The sequence below is a fragment of the Salmo trutta genome, chromosome 38 (assembly GCF_901001165.1).
Source record: "Salmo trutta chromosome 38, fSalTru1.1, whole genome shotgun sequence".
NCBI classification, from domain to species: domain Eukaryota; kingdom Metazoa; phylum Chordata; class Actinopteri; order Salmoniformes; family Salmonidae; genus Salmo; species Salmo trutta.
The window spans coordinates 9,304,570-9,322,946 of record NC_042994.1 but is presented as its reverse complement, the minus strand read 5'-3'; the positions used below and the strand labels follow the sequence as shown (position 1 = coordinate 9,322,946).

Below are 18,377 nucleotides of genomic sequence, written 5' to 3'. Positions count from 1 at the left end.
AGGTGAACCGTCATATTTTCCAGGCATGGATATGAATGAAGGAGGGTTACGATACCTGGCATCGGAGGAGGTAGGGATAGGCTGTCGGAGAAGATGGTAGATTTCCGCCATAAGCTCATCTTGCTGGGTTAGGCGCTGCTGTAGCTCCGCTGAATCCAGTCCGTTTTTAGGTGAGGTATTCTGTAATGAATACTCAGGGAGAAAAATGTGTAGATTCACATGCAGAGCGCGGCAGGTGTTTATTTCGACCTTCGCAGAAGGCAGGAATCATGGTCACAGGCAGGTAATGGTCATACACAGGTAGGCAAACAGGTAGGTGAATCAAAACTAGGACTGAAGGCTATAACTGGTTCTCACAAACAAGCTAGCGAAAGGCTTAGTAGAGTCAAAACGAACAATACCTCACAAAAGGCACAAATAGAACGAACTGAACTGAGAAACTAACACAGGTGAAATGAATGAACAAAAATGAAAGACAGGGCTACGTTCAAGAACACAAAGAAACAGAACACGAGGTTGACCAAGAAAATAAATGCAGAACCTTACAACAACTGTAGCTGTTGGTAGGCGCTACTGTTACCACTAGCAAGCTATTCTCCAGTTGGGAAAAGACACAGAGAGGCATTGGTGGCAGACAACAGATGTTGTGAGACTTTTATTTGTACTGCCCTGAAGTGGTAGCTACAGACAATACCTGCAGACTTCAGTGTTTCCTTATATGCTGTTATACAGGTATCAAGAGTATCATAGTTGGGACACAGGATAACAATGAAATAAAGCAGACTGCTTGCCCTAGTGTCCCTCCTGCATATGAAAACCTTTCCATAGGGATGGTGATAAAATGGATATAGTAGAGACATAAAGAGAGGGAAACAATAAAAGCTATGGCAAGAGAGAGAGAGAGCGAGAGAGAGAGAGAGAGATTTATTTATTTGACATTTTGCAGCATGAAATCTCTTGAGATGCACCGTTTAGTTTTCAAGAGCCCCCCCCCAAAAAAATACTTACAGTAGACAGACAGACAGACAGACAGACAGACAGACAGACAGACAGACAGACAGACAGACAGACAGACAGACAGACAGACAGACAGACAGACAGACAGACAGACAGACAGACAGACAGACAGACAGACAGACAGACAGACAGACAGACAGACAGACAGACAGACAGACAGACAGACAGACAGACAGACAGACAGACAGACAGACAGACAGACAGACAGATAGATAGATAGATAGATAGATAGATAGATAGATAGATAGATAGATAGATAGATAGATAGATAGATAGATAGATAGATAGATAGATAGATAGATAGATAGGAGAGAGCGAGAGAACCAGGATGTGTTTATGTGCTGTGTTCAGCTCCATTGGCCTCGCTGCAGAAAATTGCTGCGTTGTCGACGTAGCAGCCAGAAGAGCAAAAAGTAGTGAGTAAGCTGAAACACCAGAAATGTGTCAGGGTAAGTATTTATTTAGTTACACGCTTGTTACCATTCATTACTCAACATTACTGCAGGTGTTCAGCTCAACTGTCTGAACTCATGCTTTGTAATACAGTATGAAGAGAGAGAGAGAGAGAGAGAGAGAGAGAGAGAGAGAGAGAGAGCGAGAGAGAGAGAGAGAGAGAGAGAGAGAGAGACGAAGAAAGAGTCTATAACTAACGATTTTTACATACTTTAATTAACAGGGGGAGATGTGTGTGTTTATCTGTTTTTCTGTTTGTGTGTGTGTTTGTGCCAACCTCTCATTCAGCAATTTACCACCAAACACTTGTTAAGTAATGCTACTGCTGTATAATCAACTTACAGTATATCACATTCCCTCAAAGAACAAAGTTGCATCATAATTTCCCCCTTATGGCCTCACATTTCAATAACAACAGTGGTAGTAGCTATTTATAATAAACCTGGGGACTGAAGAAACTTCAAGGCACACACCCAGACATACCAGGATATCTGGCAATTTCCTCGTCTTTTTATTGAGGCCTGCTAGAATGAGTCCCAAATGACTGAATGAGTCCCCTATACTCTACATAGTGCACTCCTTTTGACCAGAGCTATATGGGCACTACATAGGGAATAGGGTGCCATGTGGGACGCAGCCCTAGACAGGTAATAACCAGATACATAAGGAAAGCAGTAACAACCCTTCTGTGTTTATGTAAACTGTCTGGAGGTAGAAATCGGCTGTTGTTCAATGGAGCAGACAGGTGCTAGCCTACATACTGTATCAAGGAGATTTAGAAGCAATTAACACCTTCCCTAAGGGCATTGTTCACACAAGGCCTTCATAAGATTCACATTGACAACACCTTCCTAGTGGTGAAGTGTTTTCATGACTAGGCCCCGGAGCATTTCCTGACTTGATTAAACTGTGGGCACTAGTTATTATAGGCTGTCACAAGGGCCCAGAGTATTAGCTTAGGCACTAAGTATAGGCTATCACATGGGCCAAAAGTATCTCCTGATTGGGATACACAGCCAGGGATAACTCCAGGCCCTTTTCATTCATAACAATCACACATTGTGTAAAAACAACTCCAAAGCAGTGAACCTTGCTAGCTCATTTTCTGATGCCCCTCCCACTCAGAAAAACTCCTCTAAAGAGAAGGCAAATGAATAATGCATTGATATCTATGAACACTCTCTCTCTCTCTCTGTTTTACTGAGCACTGCTGTATTATTAGGTTTCAAACCAAGCCCGTCTTTACTTCTCTTAAAGCGTTAGTACAAATTAAAATGTGTGAATGCAGAGAGGGGGTGATTATCATTTGTTTAGAGGCGACTTTCATGAGGATAGTCAAACTCCGAGATAAAGAAAGAGAGAGAGAGAGAGAGAGAGAGAGAGAGAGGAATCGAGTCTTCCTTTAGAAAACACAATGGAGAGACAGGAGTTCAAAGTCAAGTACTGCTTACTTCCCCAGATTGACTCTGTTAGCAAATCTCCTATCATTGAGCCGCATCTATTTCCCTCCACTAAATGAAAGATGCTAACACAATATGTTTGGTAATGACCGATGTTTAAGCAGGTTATTATCATTAAAATCTAAATGGGAATAAAAAGAGAAGGAGAAGGGGATAGTGAAGTTAATGTGGCGTGGCCCCGTTTTATGGCCACACACAGTCTTTTTCATAGATAAACCGCTAGATCATTTTAATTAGACAGTGTGTTAATAGAGTGTGGGTCCTGGGGTATAATGTGATATTATTAGTCTGCACCAACGGCAACCCCTCCCAAGCGTGACACCATTCACCCGACTGAGTGAGAAAGAGAGGGAGAGAGTGACAGAAAGGGGGAGGGAAATAGTGTTTGCATGTGTGAGAGAGGGGGGGAGAGAGTGAGAGAGAGAGAGAGAGAGAGAGAGAGAGAGAGAGAGAGGCGATCTCCCACCTCAACATCCTCTGTGACATCATTACTTAGTCATTGAGTTCTGCCTAGTGTGCTAACATTCAGGAAATGCCAAGAGAGATCGACGTTACAAGGTATCCCCCTTTGCCTAAAAAACGGTGGTAAAGGTCAAGACTTTGTGCCCAGGGGGAGCATGCTGCATATACCACCTACTTCAATCTACCTACTACACTGCACCATGCAATCCAACCACAGCCATGCAAAACTGGTCTGAGATCAGCTGTTAGAGAACTAGAGAGAGTCAGACTACGCCAGTCCAACCACTACCATCCAAACTGTACTGGGATCAGCTGTTAGAGAGCCAGAGACAATGTCACGGTCGGCCCCTAATTAATCCTTAAATACCCCCTATGGAAAAAGAGGTTTAATAGAATGAAGATGAAACCAAATCACATTTGACACTTTTATATTAATGTAATTAACACCCACACACAGACTCTAACACACACACTGACAAACTCACACACACGTACGCCACAAATGCAGCTCAGTGCTCTGTCAACACCCTTGTACTTCAGAACGGGATCAGTGGCCAAGCGTATTATTACACTCAAGTCATACATTCTTAACGTATCCTTCCACAAAGGCCTACTCTAGTACCTCTACCATGGCGATGGCACAGGAAACATAATGTGACCATTAGCTTGGTGATTGACTGCCTTCAGAACCTTTCATGCAATGGGTAGGTCCGAGCCATGCAGGAGACGTGAGTCTCAAGGTTTTTAGTTACTTCTGTGGTCTTAGATGTTGCTCTGTTCCAACAGCAGGTGCTATGTAATGTGATTGTAATTGACCCTGAATGTGTTGTAATGCAGGCATCAATGCAGCATCAATGCAGGCATACTGGGTAAATTAAGACGTTAGCACTCGGGGGCAAGTCAAGACGAATCCTCCATTTGGTCATGGTGGCGCATGACGTCTTGCCACCAAGCTTCACTACTTCCACTGCGGAGAGGAACCAAGGGCTTGGAAAACACATTTGTAAACACGAAGGAGACAAAGAGGGGAGGGGATGGAGGGATGAAAAGAGGAAGAGTCCCTTTGGAAGAGTGCATTATTTATCCCATCCTATCCTCCTCTCTTCCCTTTTTCCTCCAGAGCAGTTAGTTCCTCCACAGCGATAGGTAGCAAAATAGTGCCACTTACAAGCCATTAGCATCACTAAATGGAAGGGAAGCCATCCAAGGGGTTAGACGAGACACAGACAGGGCTAGGAACAAGCCACCTGTGTACATCCTAAATCATGTTCCAGGCCTCTGCATGGATGCCAAAGCTGTGTTTAGCTATGCCAACCAACTACGCCACCCTCTCCTCACTGTTGGTGGGTGCAGTAAGGGGGTTGGCGAACAACGATATTCTTCCAGACGAGTGGATGTTGTTGACTAAGGAAGTTCATTTCAGTTCAGTTCAATTCATTTCAGTTTGTAAAATTAATTTCAGTACATTTCAATTGAGTTCAGTTCATTTCAGTTTAGTTCAGTTTATTTCATTCGATTTATTTCAGTTCAGTACAGTTAATTTCAGTTGAGTACAGTTAATTTCAGTTGAGTTCAGTTCATTTCAGTTGAGTTCAGTTCAATACCTTTCAGTTTAGTTCAGATCATTTCAGGTCATTTCAGTTCATTTCAGTTCAGTTAAATTCATGTCAGTTGAGTTCATTTCATTTCAGTTTAGTTCAGAACAGTTCAATTCATTTCAGTTTATTTCAGTTTATTTTGAGGGGAAGAATCCATGTGTACTAACATATTCCTTCGTTCAGATTGAGGAGCCAGGTGCTTGAGTCTACTAAATGTACTGCAATTATTGAAGAAATTAATATAATTGTCTCCAATTATAGTCCATACAGTATGCCAGTATAGTTAATGAATGTGTATGAAAGAGTTCCACGTGTACAGTACATTACTGTAGCCTTACAAAATGGTTCTCTCAAACTACTTAGTATGTGTGTGTGTGTGTGTGTGTGTGTGTGTGTGTGTGTGTGTGTGTGTGTGTGTGTGTGTGTGTGTGTGTCTATTAGCTCTCTGAAAGAGATGTAGGCATTTCAAAAGACCAGCTCACTACATTGATAACCTGCCAGATATATAATGAACTCTCCTTACATTAAAGACCACTCACAGAGTCCCACTCTGCATTTTATGCAAATTCATATTTAGATTTTCCCCACTGGATGTATGAAGAACAAAGAGAAAACAGTGTGTTGCATCATGAAGAAAAAATATTTAAATAAAAAAATGGCCATATATGCTGCCAAGGCAGGCATATTTTCCTGCACTATTGACATATACAGTGAGGGAAAAAAGTATTTGATCCCCTGCTGATTTTGTACGTTTGCCCACTGACAAAGAAATTATCAGTCTATAATTTTAATGGTAGATTTATTTGAACAGTGAGAGACAGAATAACAACAAAAAAATCCTGAAAAACACATAAAAAATGTTATAAAATTATTTGCATTTTAATGAGGGAAATAAGTATTTGACCCCTCTGCAAAACATGGCTTAGTACTTGGTGGCAAAACCCTTGTTGGCAATCACAGAGGTCAGACGTTTCTTGTAGTTGGCCACCAGGTTTGCACACATCTCAGGAGGGATTTTGTCCCACTCCTCTTTGCAGATCTTCTCCAAGTCATTAAGGTTTCGAGGCTGATGTTTGGCAACTCGAACCTTCAGCTCCCTCCACAGATTTTCTATGGGATTAAGGTCTGGAGACTGGCTAGGCCACTCCAGGAACTTAATGTGCTTCTTCTTGAGCCACTCCTTTGTTGCCTTGGCCGTGTGTTTTGGGTCATGGTCATGCTGGAATACCCATCCACGACCCATTTTCAATGCCCTGGCTGAGGGAAGGAGGTTCTCACCCAAGATTTGACGGTACATGGCCCCGTCCATCATTCCTTTGATGCGGTGAAGTTGTCCTGTCCCCTTAGGAGAAAAGCACCCCCAAAGCATAATGTTTCCACCTACATGTTTGACAGTGGGGATGGTGTTCTTGGGGTCATAGGCAGAATTCCTCCTCCTCCTCCAAACACGGCGAGTTGAGTTGATGCCAAAGAGCTCCATTTTGGTCTCATCTGACCACAACACTTTCACCCAGCTGTCCTCTGAATCATTCAGATGTTCATTGGCAAACTTCAGACGGGCATGTATATGTGCTTTCTTGAGCAGGGAGACCTTGCGGGCGCTGCAGGATGTCAGTCCTTCACGGCGTAGTGTGTTACCAATTGTTTTCTTGGTGACTATGGTCCCAGCTGCCTTGAGATCATTGACAAGATCCTCCCGTGTAGTTCTGGGCTGATTCCTCACCGTTCTCATGATCATTGCAACTCCACGATGTCATGTCCTGACCAGTATAGGGGTTATTTTGTTATTGTAGTTTGGTCAGGACGTGGCAGAGGGTATTTGTTTTATGTGGTTCGGGGTGGTTGTGTGTTTAGTGGTGTGTTTGATTTATTATTCGGGGTTTTGGGCACTGTTCTATGTTTATGTATTTCTATGTTCAGTCTAGTTATTTGTATTTCTATGTTAGTTATTTGGGGTTTGGACTCTCAATTGGAGGCAGGTGTTTTCTAGTTGCCTCTGATTGAGAGTCCTATATATAGGTATGTGTTTGTTTTAGTGTTTTGTGGGAGATTGTGCTTGGTATAGCTTTGTTGCCTTACCGGCCTGTTATCAGTCATTGTGTTTTTGTTGTGTACGTGTTTGTTTTGGTTCACCTTCTTGTCCGTTTAAATAAAAAGAAGATGAGTGCACATTTCCCCGCTGCGTCTTGGTCCGCTTTAACCTACGACAACCGTGACAGAATCTCCCACCAACCAAGGACCAAGCAGCGGGGTAAGGAGCAACGGGATAATTATATGGACTATCGGGAGTTTTGAACGTGGGAGGAGATTTTGGCCGGAGAGGGCCCATGGAGGAAGTCTGGTGAGGACCGGGAACGCTACCGGGGAACACGGCTGGCTAGGAAGCCGGAGAGGCAGCCCCAATAAAAAAAAATTGGGGGGGGGCACACGGGTAGGTTGGCTAGGCCAGGCAGTGGACCTAAGCCAGCTCCCCGTGCTTTTTATGGGGAACAGTTGGAGAAGAGAGCGCCGGAATATGCGGAAGTGCGCACGATTTCGCCCATGCGCACGCACAGTCCGGTGCGAGTGATCCTAGCCCCTCGCAAGTGCCGTGCTAGAGTGGACATCCAGCCTGGAAGGAGGATGCCTGCGCAGCGCATCTGGTCACCGGTGCGCCTCCTAGGTCCAGGCTACCCTACGCCCGCTCTACGCACGGCAACCATCAGGCCCCTGCACAGCCCAGTTCGCCCTGTGCCAGCACTTCGCTTGTGCAGGGCTACTAGTTCCATCCAGCCAGGACAGGTTGTGCAGGAGGTGCGATCGAGACCGCCAGTGCGTCTCCACGGCCCGGAATATCCAGTACCAGCACCACGCACCAGGCCTCCAGTGCGTCAGCCCAGTCCTATTCAGCCTGTTCCCGCTCCTCGCACTAGCCTTGTAGTGCGTGCCTCCAGTCTGATACCTCCAGTACCAGCCCCACGCACTAGGCTTCCAGTGCGTCAGCCCAGTCCAGTACGTCCTGTTCCCACTCCTCGCACTAGCCTTGTAGTGCGTGCCTCCAGTCTGATACCTCCAGTACCAGCCCCACGCACTAGGCTTCCAGTGCGTCAGCCCAGTCCAACTCGTCCGGTTCCTGCTCCCCGCACTAGACCTGAGGTGCATGTCCCCAAACTGGCACATCCAGCACCACGCATCAGGCTTCCAGTGCGTCAGCCCAGTCCCGAGTGTCCGGCAACAGTACCTCGTCCAGAGTGTCCGGCAACAGTACCTCGTCCAGAGTGTCCGGCAACAGTACCTCGTCCAGAGTGTCCAGCAACAGTACCTCGTCCAGAGTGTCCGGCAACAGTACCTCGTCCAGAGTGTCCGGAAACAGTACCTCGTCCAGAGTATCCGGCAACAGTACCTCGTCCAGAGTATCCGGCAACAGTGTCTAGTCCGGCACCGAGTGAGACGGCCTACTGTCCGGAACCGAGTAAGATGGCCTACTGTCCGACACCGAGTGAGTCTGCCTACAGTCCGGCACCGAGTGAGTCTGCCTACAGTCCGGCACCGAGTGAGTCTGCCTACAGTCCGGCACCGAGTGAGTCTGCCTACAGTCCGGCACCGAGTGAGTCTGCCTACAGTCCGGCACCGAGTGAGTCTGCCTACAGTCCGGCACCGAGTGAGTCTGCCTCCAGTCCGGCACCGAGTGAGTCTGCCTGCAGTCCGGCACCGAGTGAGTCTGCCTGCAGTCCGGAACCGAGTGAGTCTGCCTGCAGTCCGGAGCCGAGTGAGTCTGCCTGCAGTCCGGAGTCGAGTGAGTCTGCCTGCAGTCCGGAGTCGAGTGAGTCTGCCTGCAGTCCGGAGTCGAGTGAGTCTGCCTGCAGTCCGGAGTCGAGTGAGTCTGCCTGCAGTCCGGAGCCGAGTGAGTCTGCCTACAGTCCGGAAGCGAGTGAGTCTGCCTACAGTCCGGAACCGAGTGAGTCTGCCTACAGTCCGGAACCGAGTGAGTCGGCTTACAGTCCGGATCTCCCAGAGACGCTCTACAGCCCTGAGCATTCTGCAGGGGTGGACAGGTTGGGTGGGGGAAGTAGACCTGAGCCACCTCCAGTATAGTTGGGTTGGGGAGGGGGGTGTAGCACAGGAGCCGTCGTTGACGGCAGCCACCCTCCCTTCCCTCCCTTTAGTTAGGGGTTTATTTTTTTATTTTTTTATTTTTTGAGGTGCATACAGGGTCTGCACCTTTGGGGGGGGTTAATGTCACGTCCTGACCAGTATAGGGGTTATTTTGTTATTGTAGTTTGGTCAGGACGTGGCAGAGGGTATTTGTTTTATGTGGTTCGGGGTGGTTGTGTGTTTAGTGGTGTGTTTGATTTATTATTCGGGGTTTTGGGCACTGTTCTATGTTTATGTATTTCTATGTTCAGTCTAGTTATTTGTATTTCTATGTTAGTTATTTGGGGATTGGACTCTCAATTGGAGGCAGGTGTTTTCTAGTTGCCTCTGATTGAGAGTCCTATATATAGGTATGTGTTTGTTTAGTGTTTTGTGGGAGATTGTGCTTGGTATAGCTTTGTTGCCTTACCGGCCTGTTATCAGTCATTGTGTTTTTGTTGTGTACGTGTTTGTTTTGGTTCACCTTCTTGTCCGTTTAAATAAAAAGAAGATGAGTGCACATTTCCCCGCTGCGTCTTGGTCCGCTTTAACCTACGACAACCGTGACACACGAGGTGAGATCTTGCATGGAGCCCCAGGCCGAGGGAGATTGACAGTTCTTTTATCTTTCTTCCATTTGCAAATAATTGCACCAACTGTTGTCACCTTCTCACCAAGCTGCTTGGCGATGGTCTTGTAGCCCATTCCAGCCTTGTGTAGGTCTACAATCTTGTCCCTGACATCCTTGGAGAGCTCTTTGGTCTTGGCCATGGTGGAGAGTTTGGAATCTGATTAATTGATTGCTTCTGTGGACAGGTGTCTTTTATACAGGTAACAAACTGAGATTAGGAGCACTCCCTTTAAGAGTGTGCTCCTAATCTCAGCTCGTTACCTGTATAAAAGACACCTGGGAGCCAGAAATCTTTCTGATTGAGAGGGGTCAAATGCTTATTTCCCTCATTAAAATGCAAATCAGTTTATAACATTTTTGACATGCGTTTTTCTGGATTATTTTGTTGTTATTCTGTCTCTCACTGTTCAAATAAACCTACCATTAAAATTATAGACTGATCATTTCTTTGTCAGTGGGCAAACGTACAAAATCAGCAGGGGATCAAATACTTTTTCCCTCACTGTACAGTATGTAGATATTTACTACTAGCGAAGTGCATTACTGGATGCAATGACTTCAAATCGAGTGAATGGATGAAATACATTATCAAAGTTTAAAATCACTTAGGAAAGTGGCTTTTATGATAGTAATGATAAGCATGAAGCATAATAATGGTGGCCATTTTGGATCCACACTGGCAGGAAGAAGGAACCCTGCCATTAAATTCATAAACACCACTGTGAAGGAGAAACTCGACACTCAGCCAATAGGGAGGCTTTCTCCCCATAGGGAGGCTAGTATCCACCCAGGGCTCAAGCACACAGACAGACAGAGAAGAGACCACATTAGCCTTGTCTACATGCCTCAGAGGGTACCACCTGCCTTGGGGAACAGAACACACCATAACACCTCTACTACCCAGGTCACCCTAGAGGAGTAGTGGCACAGGGCACAACACAGCTCAGGGTGCACAAGCAGAGCATTCTGAGTAGAGGTAAAAAAAACAATAAAAGGTAAAAGAGGATAAGGGAGTGTGGTGTTACGATGACAACTGAGTGAATGCATGGGTGAGGCCAGAGTAGACTCGTTCAGCCACCCACCCACCCCCACCACACACACACCAACCCTAACTGCTGTGGTTTAGTTAGAGTTAGAGGACTTCAGGCTCCATCAGGCCGTCCTTGAGGGCTTAATTCATCACCCATTCAATCAGGAGCTAAAGCCCAAAGAAGATAAAGTAGTCCAGTACTAGTGTCTGAGAGCTGGAGAAAACATGCTTGAGTAGGCAGTCAATCCCCCTTGCCTGGCCATAAGAAAATATTTCAAAATGGATGCCTGTTTCCGTCTTCAAGATAACTATTACAGATTTACAGCTGGGGGAAACGGAGGGGGACTTCGAGCTGGCTGTGGTAGACAATACACTCAGAAAAACTTTTTCACACGCACAGAGCCGAGCGCATACACACATACACACACACACACACACAGAGTCTGCACACACACTCACACACACACGCACACACACACAAATGTCCCCAAACCGCCACAGCCATCACTGTGAGTTAAAAAACAAGTTCATGCAGCGTGTCATAATAATTTCAGACAGAGGACTGAAACTGAGGGATTCATTTTTTTCATCCGAATGAAATCAAGCAAAAAGAGGCAGCCACAACAACAAAAGAAACATGTAAGAATGATTAAAAAAAGAGCCCAGTGGCTTTCTCTGCTCTGAGTCTGCATGGTTGTGGAAATAACTTTTATTCATTTCGCCTTATTATTCTGTTTCAAATGAAGGCCTCTATGGCCTTTTAGGGGGTGGGGGGGTGGGGGGGTGAAATCATGTCAGTATTCCAGCCATTTCAGAATAAAATTGGAATGGAATGATCTGGCTGCTACTGCAAGATGATTCATCTGTGCCATAACAACCATTTATTTATTAGAAACCTGAAGTATTTGCCAGAACAAGGACAGGTCCTATCATTAACATGACCTACACATTCCATAGTGACCTCAGTTAAAGTACAAGCTGTCTTCACTCACAGAGGATGAGACAGGTTGTAGTGCATCACTAATTCATACCCTTATGTAGACTGACAGATTTTGGTGGCAGAACAACATTTATGGACCAAAATCAGATATGACATACCAGTTCACCTCTGTGCAGTTGTAAAGCTGCCATTACGGGCACATAGCCTGCCAATCAATTAAATTGTATTATTGACCATCACCACAGGTATTGATCACATAGGCCAAGGCATATTAAGAACAGTGTTCAAAGTGCTGTGAATGTTTGCTAGGGAAGTTCAGGCTTCACTAGGGACCTTCTCTGGATGATTCTATTAGAAACCATTGTCTGAGGCTCTGTATCCCTACACCCCTGCAGATGCAGCTTTTAGGAAGCATAATGATAGTCTCTCGTACATTGTACGCCACCCTTTGGAGTGTCTGTGTAAGTGCAGGTAACAAGTGCACCGATTATTAATTTGAGGAGCGAGGCATTATTCTGGATAGAATTTACTCTGGCACGATTCATTTATAAAAAAAAATCCATATGAATGGTAAATATGCATATAAAGTCCACATAATTCATAGGCATAGAATATAATTATTAAACTAGGCCTATTACATCTATGGCTTTTGTAAAGGAATTGTGAACATAGAAGCAACAGGAACAAGCCAGCAATTCAGAGGACCACATAGGCTCGCTTTCATTCAATGTGAAATTTCGTTATTACAAGTAAAGAGTTAAAATAATTCATATCCCCGTCAAAAATATTTACAAATCTGCCCGATCAATTAGCCTAGATTGGATGAAAAATATCGGATCCAAAGCGACGTATAAACGATTTAAAACAAAACATATATATTGCAAAATACAGGACACGTTAACGATTATAATTTATTTCAGTCGTATTCATTACATATAAATGAACTACAACTAGTGGAATTCACCTGTCAGAGTAACGTATATGCGCAAGTATAGTGAGTGTTTTCCAACCGCTATGTGAAGCTATACTGTTATCGGTATGGCACGGGCACGGAGTCTGCAGCAAGCAAGCATCTCTCCGTGTGCAATAGCAATACCAGCCCAACCTGGCCCCGAATGCTTCTGGAGGTGCTGAAACCTATGTGGGATATTGCCCTGCTGTGCGCAAATGAACCAATGCACCTGTTACAGTGGACAAATAACTCGCTAAAACAAGCTCCTTTTTTCCCGTGCGCAACACAGTTTGGATATAATAAGCCTTTACAGTCCTTGACGAAACGTAGTGCTTCATAATATAACATGGTTTATTTTGTGAAATACAAATGCACATGACAAATGGTGAATAATCATCACTTACGCTGCTGTTTTGCCCCGACCAGTAAACCACTGCGTGGTTATGCGCTGAGTCCCCGGTCAAGGCGAAAGTAGTGCTGCTTAGTTTGGGATCATCACCTCTGGAAGTCCCTCGACCCTCGTCCCTGTTCCACTTGAATTCGGATCGGCCCAGTCTGTGTCCGTCCAGTAACGGACCAGGACTCCTTCTCTCATCCGATGTCTCTCCTTCCAAACCGGGGCCACCGGTCCTAAGGCTCTCCCTAAACTCGGGAGGTTCGGGACCGCTTCGCTTCGATCTCCGTAGCGCAACATCCTCAGCACCATTCTTGACTTTACCCAAATCATTCACCCCAATATTATATTCACCACGGTACCTTTCTTCGTTTTCACTAGACCCAGTTAAATCTTCCAGAGCGACTTTTGGGGTAATTCCATCGTCGGTGAATCTCGGCTCATTCACAAGAACACCTGCCTGTTGGGTGTTGCTTGGTACTCCAGTATTTTGGTCAGTAACTCCGAGTAGCTGGCGTTCCAGCCGGACCTGTTCCAGAGCTTTGGCCGCCTGCCTCGTACCATCAGCCGCGTGCGTACCGATATCCAGCTGTAATTCCGTCAGGTGTAGCTGGACCGGCGACTGGCACGATGCGCAAGTTATCTCCGCCTTGGCATTTAGCTGGGTATGAGCGGAGATCAGAAGCCAGGTACACAGAGTTAAGTGCAAGCCTGGGCAGAAGCCAAGCCAAGTATCCATTGCTGGTATAGTTAGAGACTTTGGTCCAACACACGGAGCGGGAAAACCTTATCCAACCGAGGACCAACTCCTCCCGAAGTCGGTGAGATTGTCGTGATATTTAGAAAAGCGCTCTTCAGCTAAACTGTTCACGTTCAAGGAGCTGGTCACGGGAGCCACCACATAGGGGAGGAGCTGTATCGAAGCCGAGCTGCCGAATGTGCGCCCGGATGAGAGGGAGCATGTGAGAGAACGCGAACGCAAGAGAGAGAGGAGAGCGAGAGCTGAGAACGGGAGAGAGAGCGAGAGAGAGAAATGCGCCGTGGCTTTCACACTGGAGGTGATAGCCCACTAGTAATCGAATATGATATGACCGATAAATACCTATTCAACATAGCTTTCACTAGAGAGATAACATCTGACTATATTCATATCAAAGTCAAATCAATGGTGTCATTGTATAATGATGCTTGATGTGATTAGGGACCAGGATGTCCAACACATTATAGTGTTCACAGTGCTTAAGAACTCATTCTTTTTATTAACCCGAATCAAAGTAATTGGTTTTTAATGTACTCCTGTCCAAAGGAAACTGTATTTCCTGAAATGCATCTAAATTACTTTAATGTAGCAGGTGCTCTGACACCTTAGACTCTTGCCAATTAGACGTTCCATTATGCCATGACATAAAGGTTAATGTGCGCACAGAGGGAATTATTAGCGCAATAAAGCAATGGCATTTTTTAAAGATCAGCAGCAGAATAAAAATGATGTTTGTGCAACCAGAACATTAAAGACATTGTCCAGTTATTAACTTGTTGTTATTTGAGAAAAGGTATTAAAGTAACTGTCCAGTGTTTCCAGATTTCCATGAAATATGACCTACTACAATTATAATTACAATATGACTGAAATAGTTTTCCTTCGATTTTTTTTAATGACCTATGTTTCTTTGTTGCAATGGTGTTGGTGTACAACAACAACAGAACTGTGTGGGGTATACTGGTCATGAAAAATATTCATGTGAATAGACCACTGATTGGCCAGCTCTTCCGCTGATCCAGACATCATCCTCTGTTTGGAAATAGAAAGCATATTTTAAACTGTATGTTTGAGATAGCAGTTTGAGGTGTGGTTTGTTATAGGTCTATGTTATATACCTGTGCGCAATGCTTGTATCTCTGCGTGCTCAAGAATGAAACAATCTTCAGTTTCATTTATGTCTCATTTATGTCTCATGACAGCCAACAGACGCGACCAGAAATGAACGAGCCGCACGCGGCTGGCACATAGCTGGCGGCTGAGTCGAGTCTGACGGCAGAGTACTGTACTGGGCTGGGGCATTCAAATTGAGCTCTAGTGTGCGTGCAGAGAAGGCCCAGCGCAGAATCAATTCAATGAATTGGGCGGATTTGGCAAGGAATTACGCTATTCCCAGTGGTAAAACACAACCAGCGCCAAGAGGAGAGAGTCAGGTGGACAGGGAGGGAGGTATAGAGGGAGTGGGAGGAGGAGGATAGGGAGGGATGATTTGGAAAAAGACACCAGGTGTTTATCAACCCAAGACTTAAGAAGCAGACAAAATGTGAAAAATTATAACACATTGGACATTTCAAAATTGAATGTAGCTTACCAATTTCTTATAGAATCTAGCCAACATCACAGAAAACCCTAAGGCATAGAAATATGCAGAATGTCCTGCATATCTATAATAACTTAGCAGTGGATGGGAGAATCAGACAGAATCCACAGGTTCATGACCTCCAATGGCGTCTGGTATAGCGATAAAGTTGAATATGTTGTGGTCTCGTTGTGGTCAAGATGGCTAAAACCACTGCACCTCCAAATGGCTCCACGCAATATAGGAAATAACCAAAGTTGTGCCTCAAATGGCACCCTATTCGCAAATGGTTCTTGTCAAAAGTTCACTCTTAGAAATATTGGTGACTCGAGGAACCCTGGAGATCCTCAAGGAAACCCTGGAGTTCCTCAAGGAACCATTGCTAGTCAATGGTTCATATTTGCACCTTCAGTTAGTTCAGGGCTTCTTGGAGGAACATTTAATGGTTCAATGTAGCAATGGGTTCCTCCTAGAGTGGAGGTGTGGCTTAGTAGGGGCATGGCTTTAAGATATACACTGTACTGTATATACAAAGATATGTGGACACCCCTTCAAATTAGTGTATTTGGCTATTTCAGCCACACCCATTGCTGACAGGAGTATACAATCGAGCACACAGCCATGCAATCTCCATAGACCAAAATTGGCAGTAGAATGGCCTTACCGATGAGCTCAGTGATTTTCAACATGGCACCGTCATAGAATGCCACCTTTCCAACAAGTTGCATCGTCAAATTTCTGTCTTGCTAGAGCTGCCCCGGTCAACTGTAAGTGCTGTTATTGTGAAGTTGAAACGTCTGGGAGCAACACACGGCTCAGCTTCATGAAATGGGTTTTCATGGCCGTGCAACGCCAAGCCACGGCTGAAGTGGTGTACAGGAAATAGCCATTGGACTCTAGAGCAGTGGAAATGCGCTCTCTGGAGTGATGAATCACGCTCTACCATCTGGCAGTCCGACGGACGAACCTGGGTTTGGCGGATGTCAGGAGAACGCTACCTACCCAAATGCATAGAGCCAACTGTAAAGTTTGGTGTAGGAAGAATAATGGTCTAGGGCTGTTTTTGATGGTACAGTCTATGCCCCTTAGTTCCAGTGAAGGGACATCTTTAAGCTACAGCATACAGTGACATTCTAGATGATTCTGTGCTTACAACTTTGTGGCAACAGTTAGGGGAAGGTCCTTTCCTGTTTTAGCATGACAATGCCCCTGTGCACAAAGCGAGGTCCATACAGAAATTATTTATCAAGATTGGTGTGGAAGAACTTGATTGGCTTGCACTGCGCCCTGACCTCAACCCCATCGAACACCTTTTGGATGAATTGGAATGCCGAATGCAAGCCAGGCCTAATCGCCCAACATCAGAGCTTGACCTCACTAATGCTCTTGTGTCTGAATGGAAGCAAGTCCCTCAGCAATGTTCCAACATCTAGTGGAAAGCCTTCCCAGAATAGTGGAGGCTGTTATAGCAGCAAAGGAGGGGGGGGGGACTCCATATTAATACCCATGATTTTGAAATGAGATGTTCAACGAGCAGGTATCCACATACTATTGGTCATCTAGTGTATCTGCTTTTGGTCCACTGTTAAGGAAATGTCATTCCTGTTTATCTATTTTGTTGTATTGCCATAACATGTTAAAGTTGAACACTGACAGTTTTGTAGCTTTCATGAGTACATGCACACTAATAATTCAATGTTAACCTCTTACATCTAGATGTTCCGCTAGCGGAACGTCTGCTCCAATATCCAATGATGGGCGTGGCGCGAAATACAAACTCCTCTAAAATCCGAAAACGTCAATTTTTCAAACATATGACTATTTTACAGCTATTTAAAGACAAGACTCTCGTTAATCTAACCACACTGTCCGATTTCAAAAAGGCTTTACAGCGAAAGCAAAACATTAGATTATGTCAGCAGAGTACCCAGCCAGAAATAATCAGACACCCATTTTTCAAGCTAGCATATAATGTCACAAAAAACAAAACCACAGCTAAATGCAGCACTAACCTTTGATTATCTTCATCAGATGACACACCTAGGACATTATGTTATACAATACATGCATGTCTGTTCAATCAAGTTCATATTTATATCAAAAACCAGCTTTTTACATTAGCATGTGACGTTCAGAACTAGCATTCCCATCGAACACTTCCGGTGAATTTACTAAATTACTCACGATAAACGTTCACAAAAAGCATAACAATTATTTTAAGAATTATAGATACAGAACTCCTCTATGCACTCGATATGTCCGATTTTAAAATAGCTTTTCGGATGAAGCACCTTTTGCAATATTCTAAGTACATAGCCCGGCATCACAGGGCTAGCTATTTAGACACCCAACCAGTTTAGCCTTCACCAAAATCACATTTCCTATAAGAAAAATGGTCTTACCTTTCCTGTTCTTCGTCAGAATGCACTCCCAGGACTTCTACTTCAATAACAAATGTTGGTTTGGTCCCAAATAATCCATCGTTATGTTCCATCAACGACGTTTTGTTCGTGCGTTCTGGACACTATCCCAATGGTAAATCACGGTCGTGCGCATGGCGCAGAACGTGACAAAAAATTTCTAAATATTCCATTACCGTACTTCGAAGCATGTCAACCTCTGTTTAAAACCAATTTTTATGCAATTTATCTCGTAGAAAAGCGATAATATTCCGACCGGGAATCTGCATGTCTGTAAACTGAGGGAAAAACCGAAAGACGGGGGCGGGGCAGGTCACGAGCCTAAGCATTTCTCCTCTGATAGCCCACTTAACTTTTGCTCTCGTGTGTTTCAGCCAGGGCTTTGAATTACGTCATTCCTGTTTTTCCCGGGCTCTGAGAGCCCATTGGAGACGTGGGAAGTGTCACGTAACAGCAGAGATCCCTTGTAATAGATAGAGAGAATCAACAAGGGCAAGAAATGTTCAGACAGGGTACTTCCTGAACAGAACCTTCTCAGGTTTTTGCCTGCCATAGGAGTTCTGTTATA

At 44.8% G+C, this 18,377-nt stretch overlaps 1 protein-coding gene across 1 annotated transcript in view; it reads right to left on the bottom strand.

Annotated features, from left to right (window-relative positions):
* The window catches only part of LOC115177732 (VPS10 domain-containing receptor SorCS3), a 206,290-nt gene extending 192,325 nt beyond the window's left edge, over nucleotides 1–13,965 (bottom strand). The window contains exon 1 of the mRNA XM_029738669.1: nucleotides 13,061–13,965. Coding sequence (XP_029594529.1) covers nucleotides 13,061–13,789 — 729 coding nt within the window. The 5' untranslated portion in view covers nucleotides 13,790–13,965. The remainder of the gene's footprint in view (nucleotides 1–13,060) is intronic.
* Nucleotides 13,966–18,377: the final 4,412 nt, after the last annotated feature.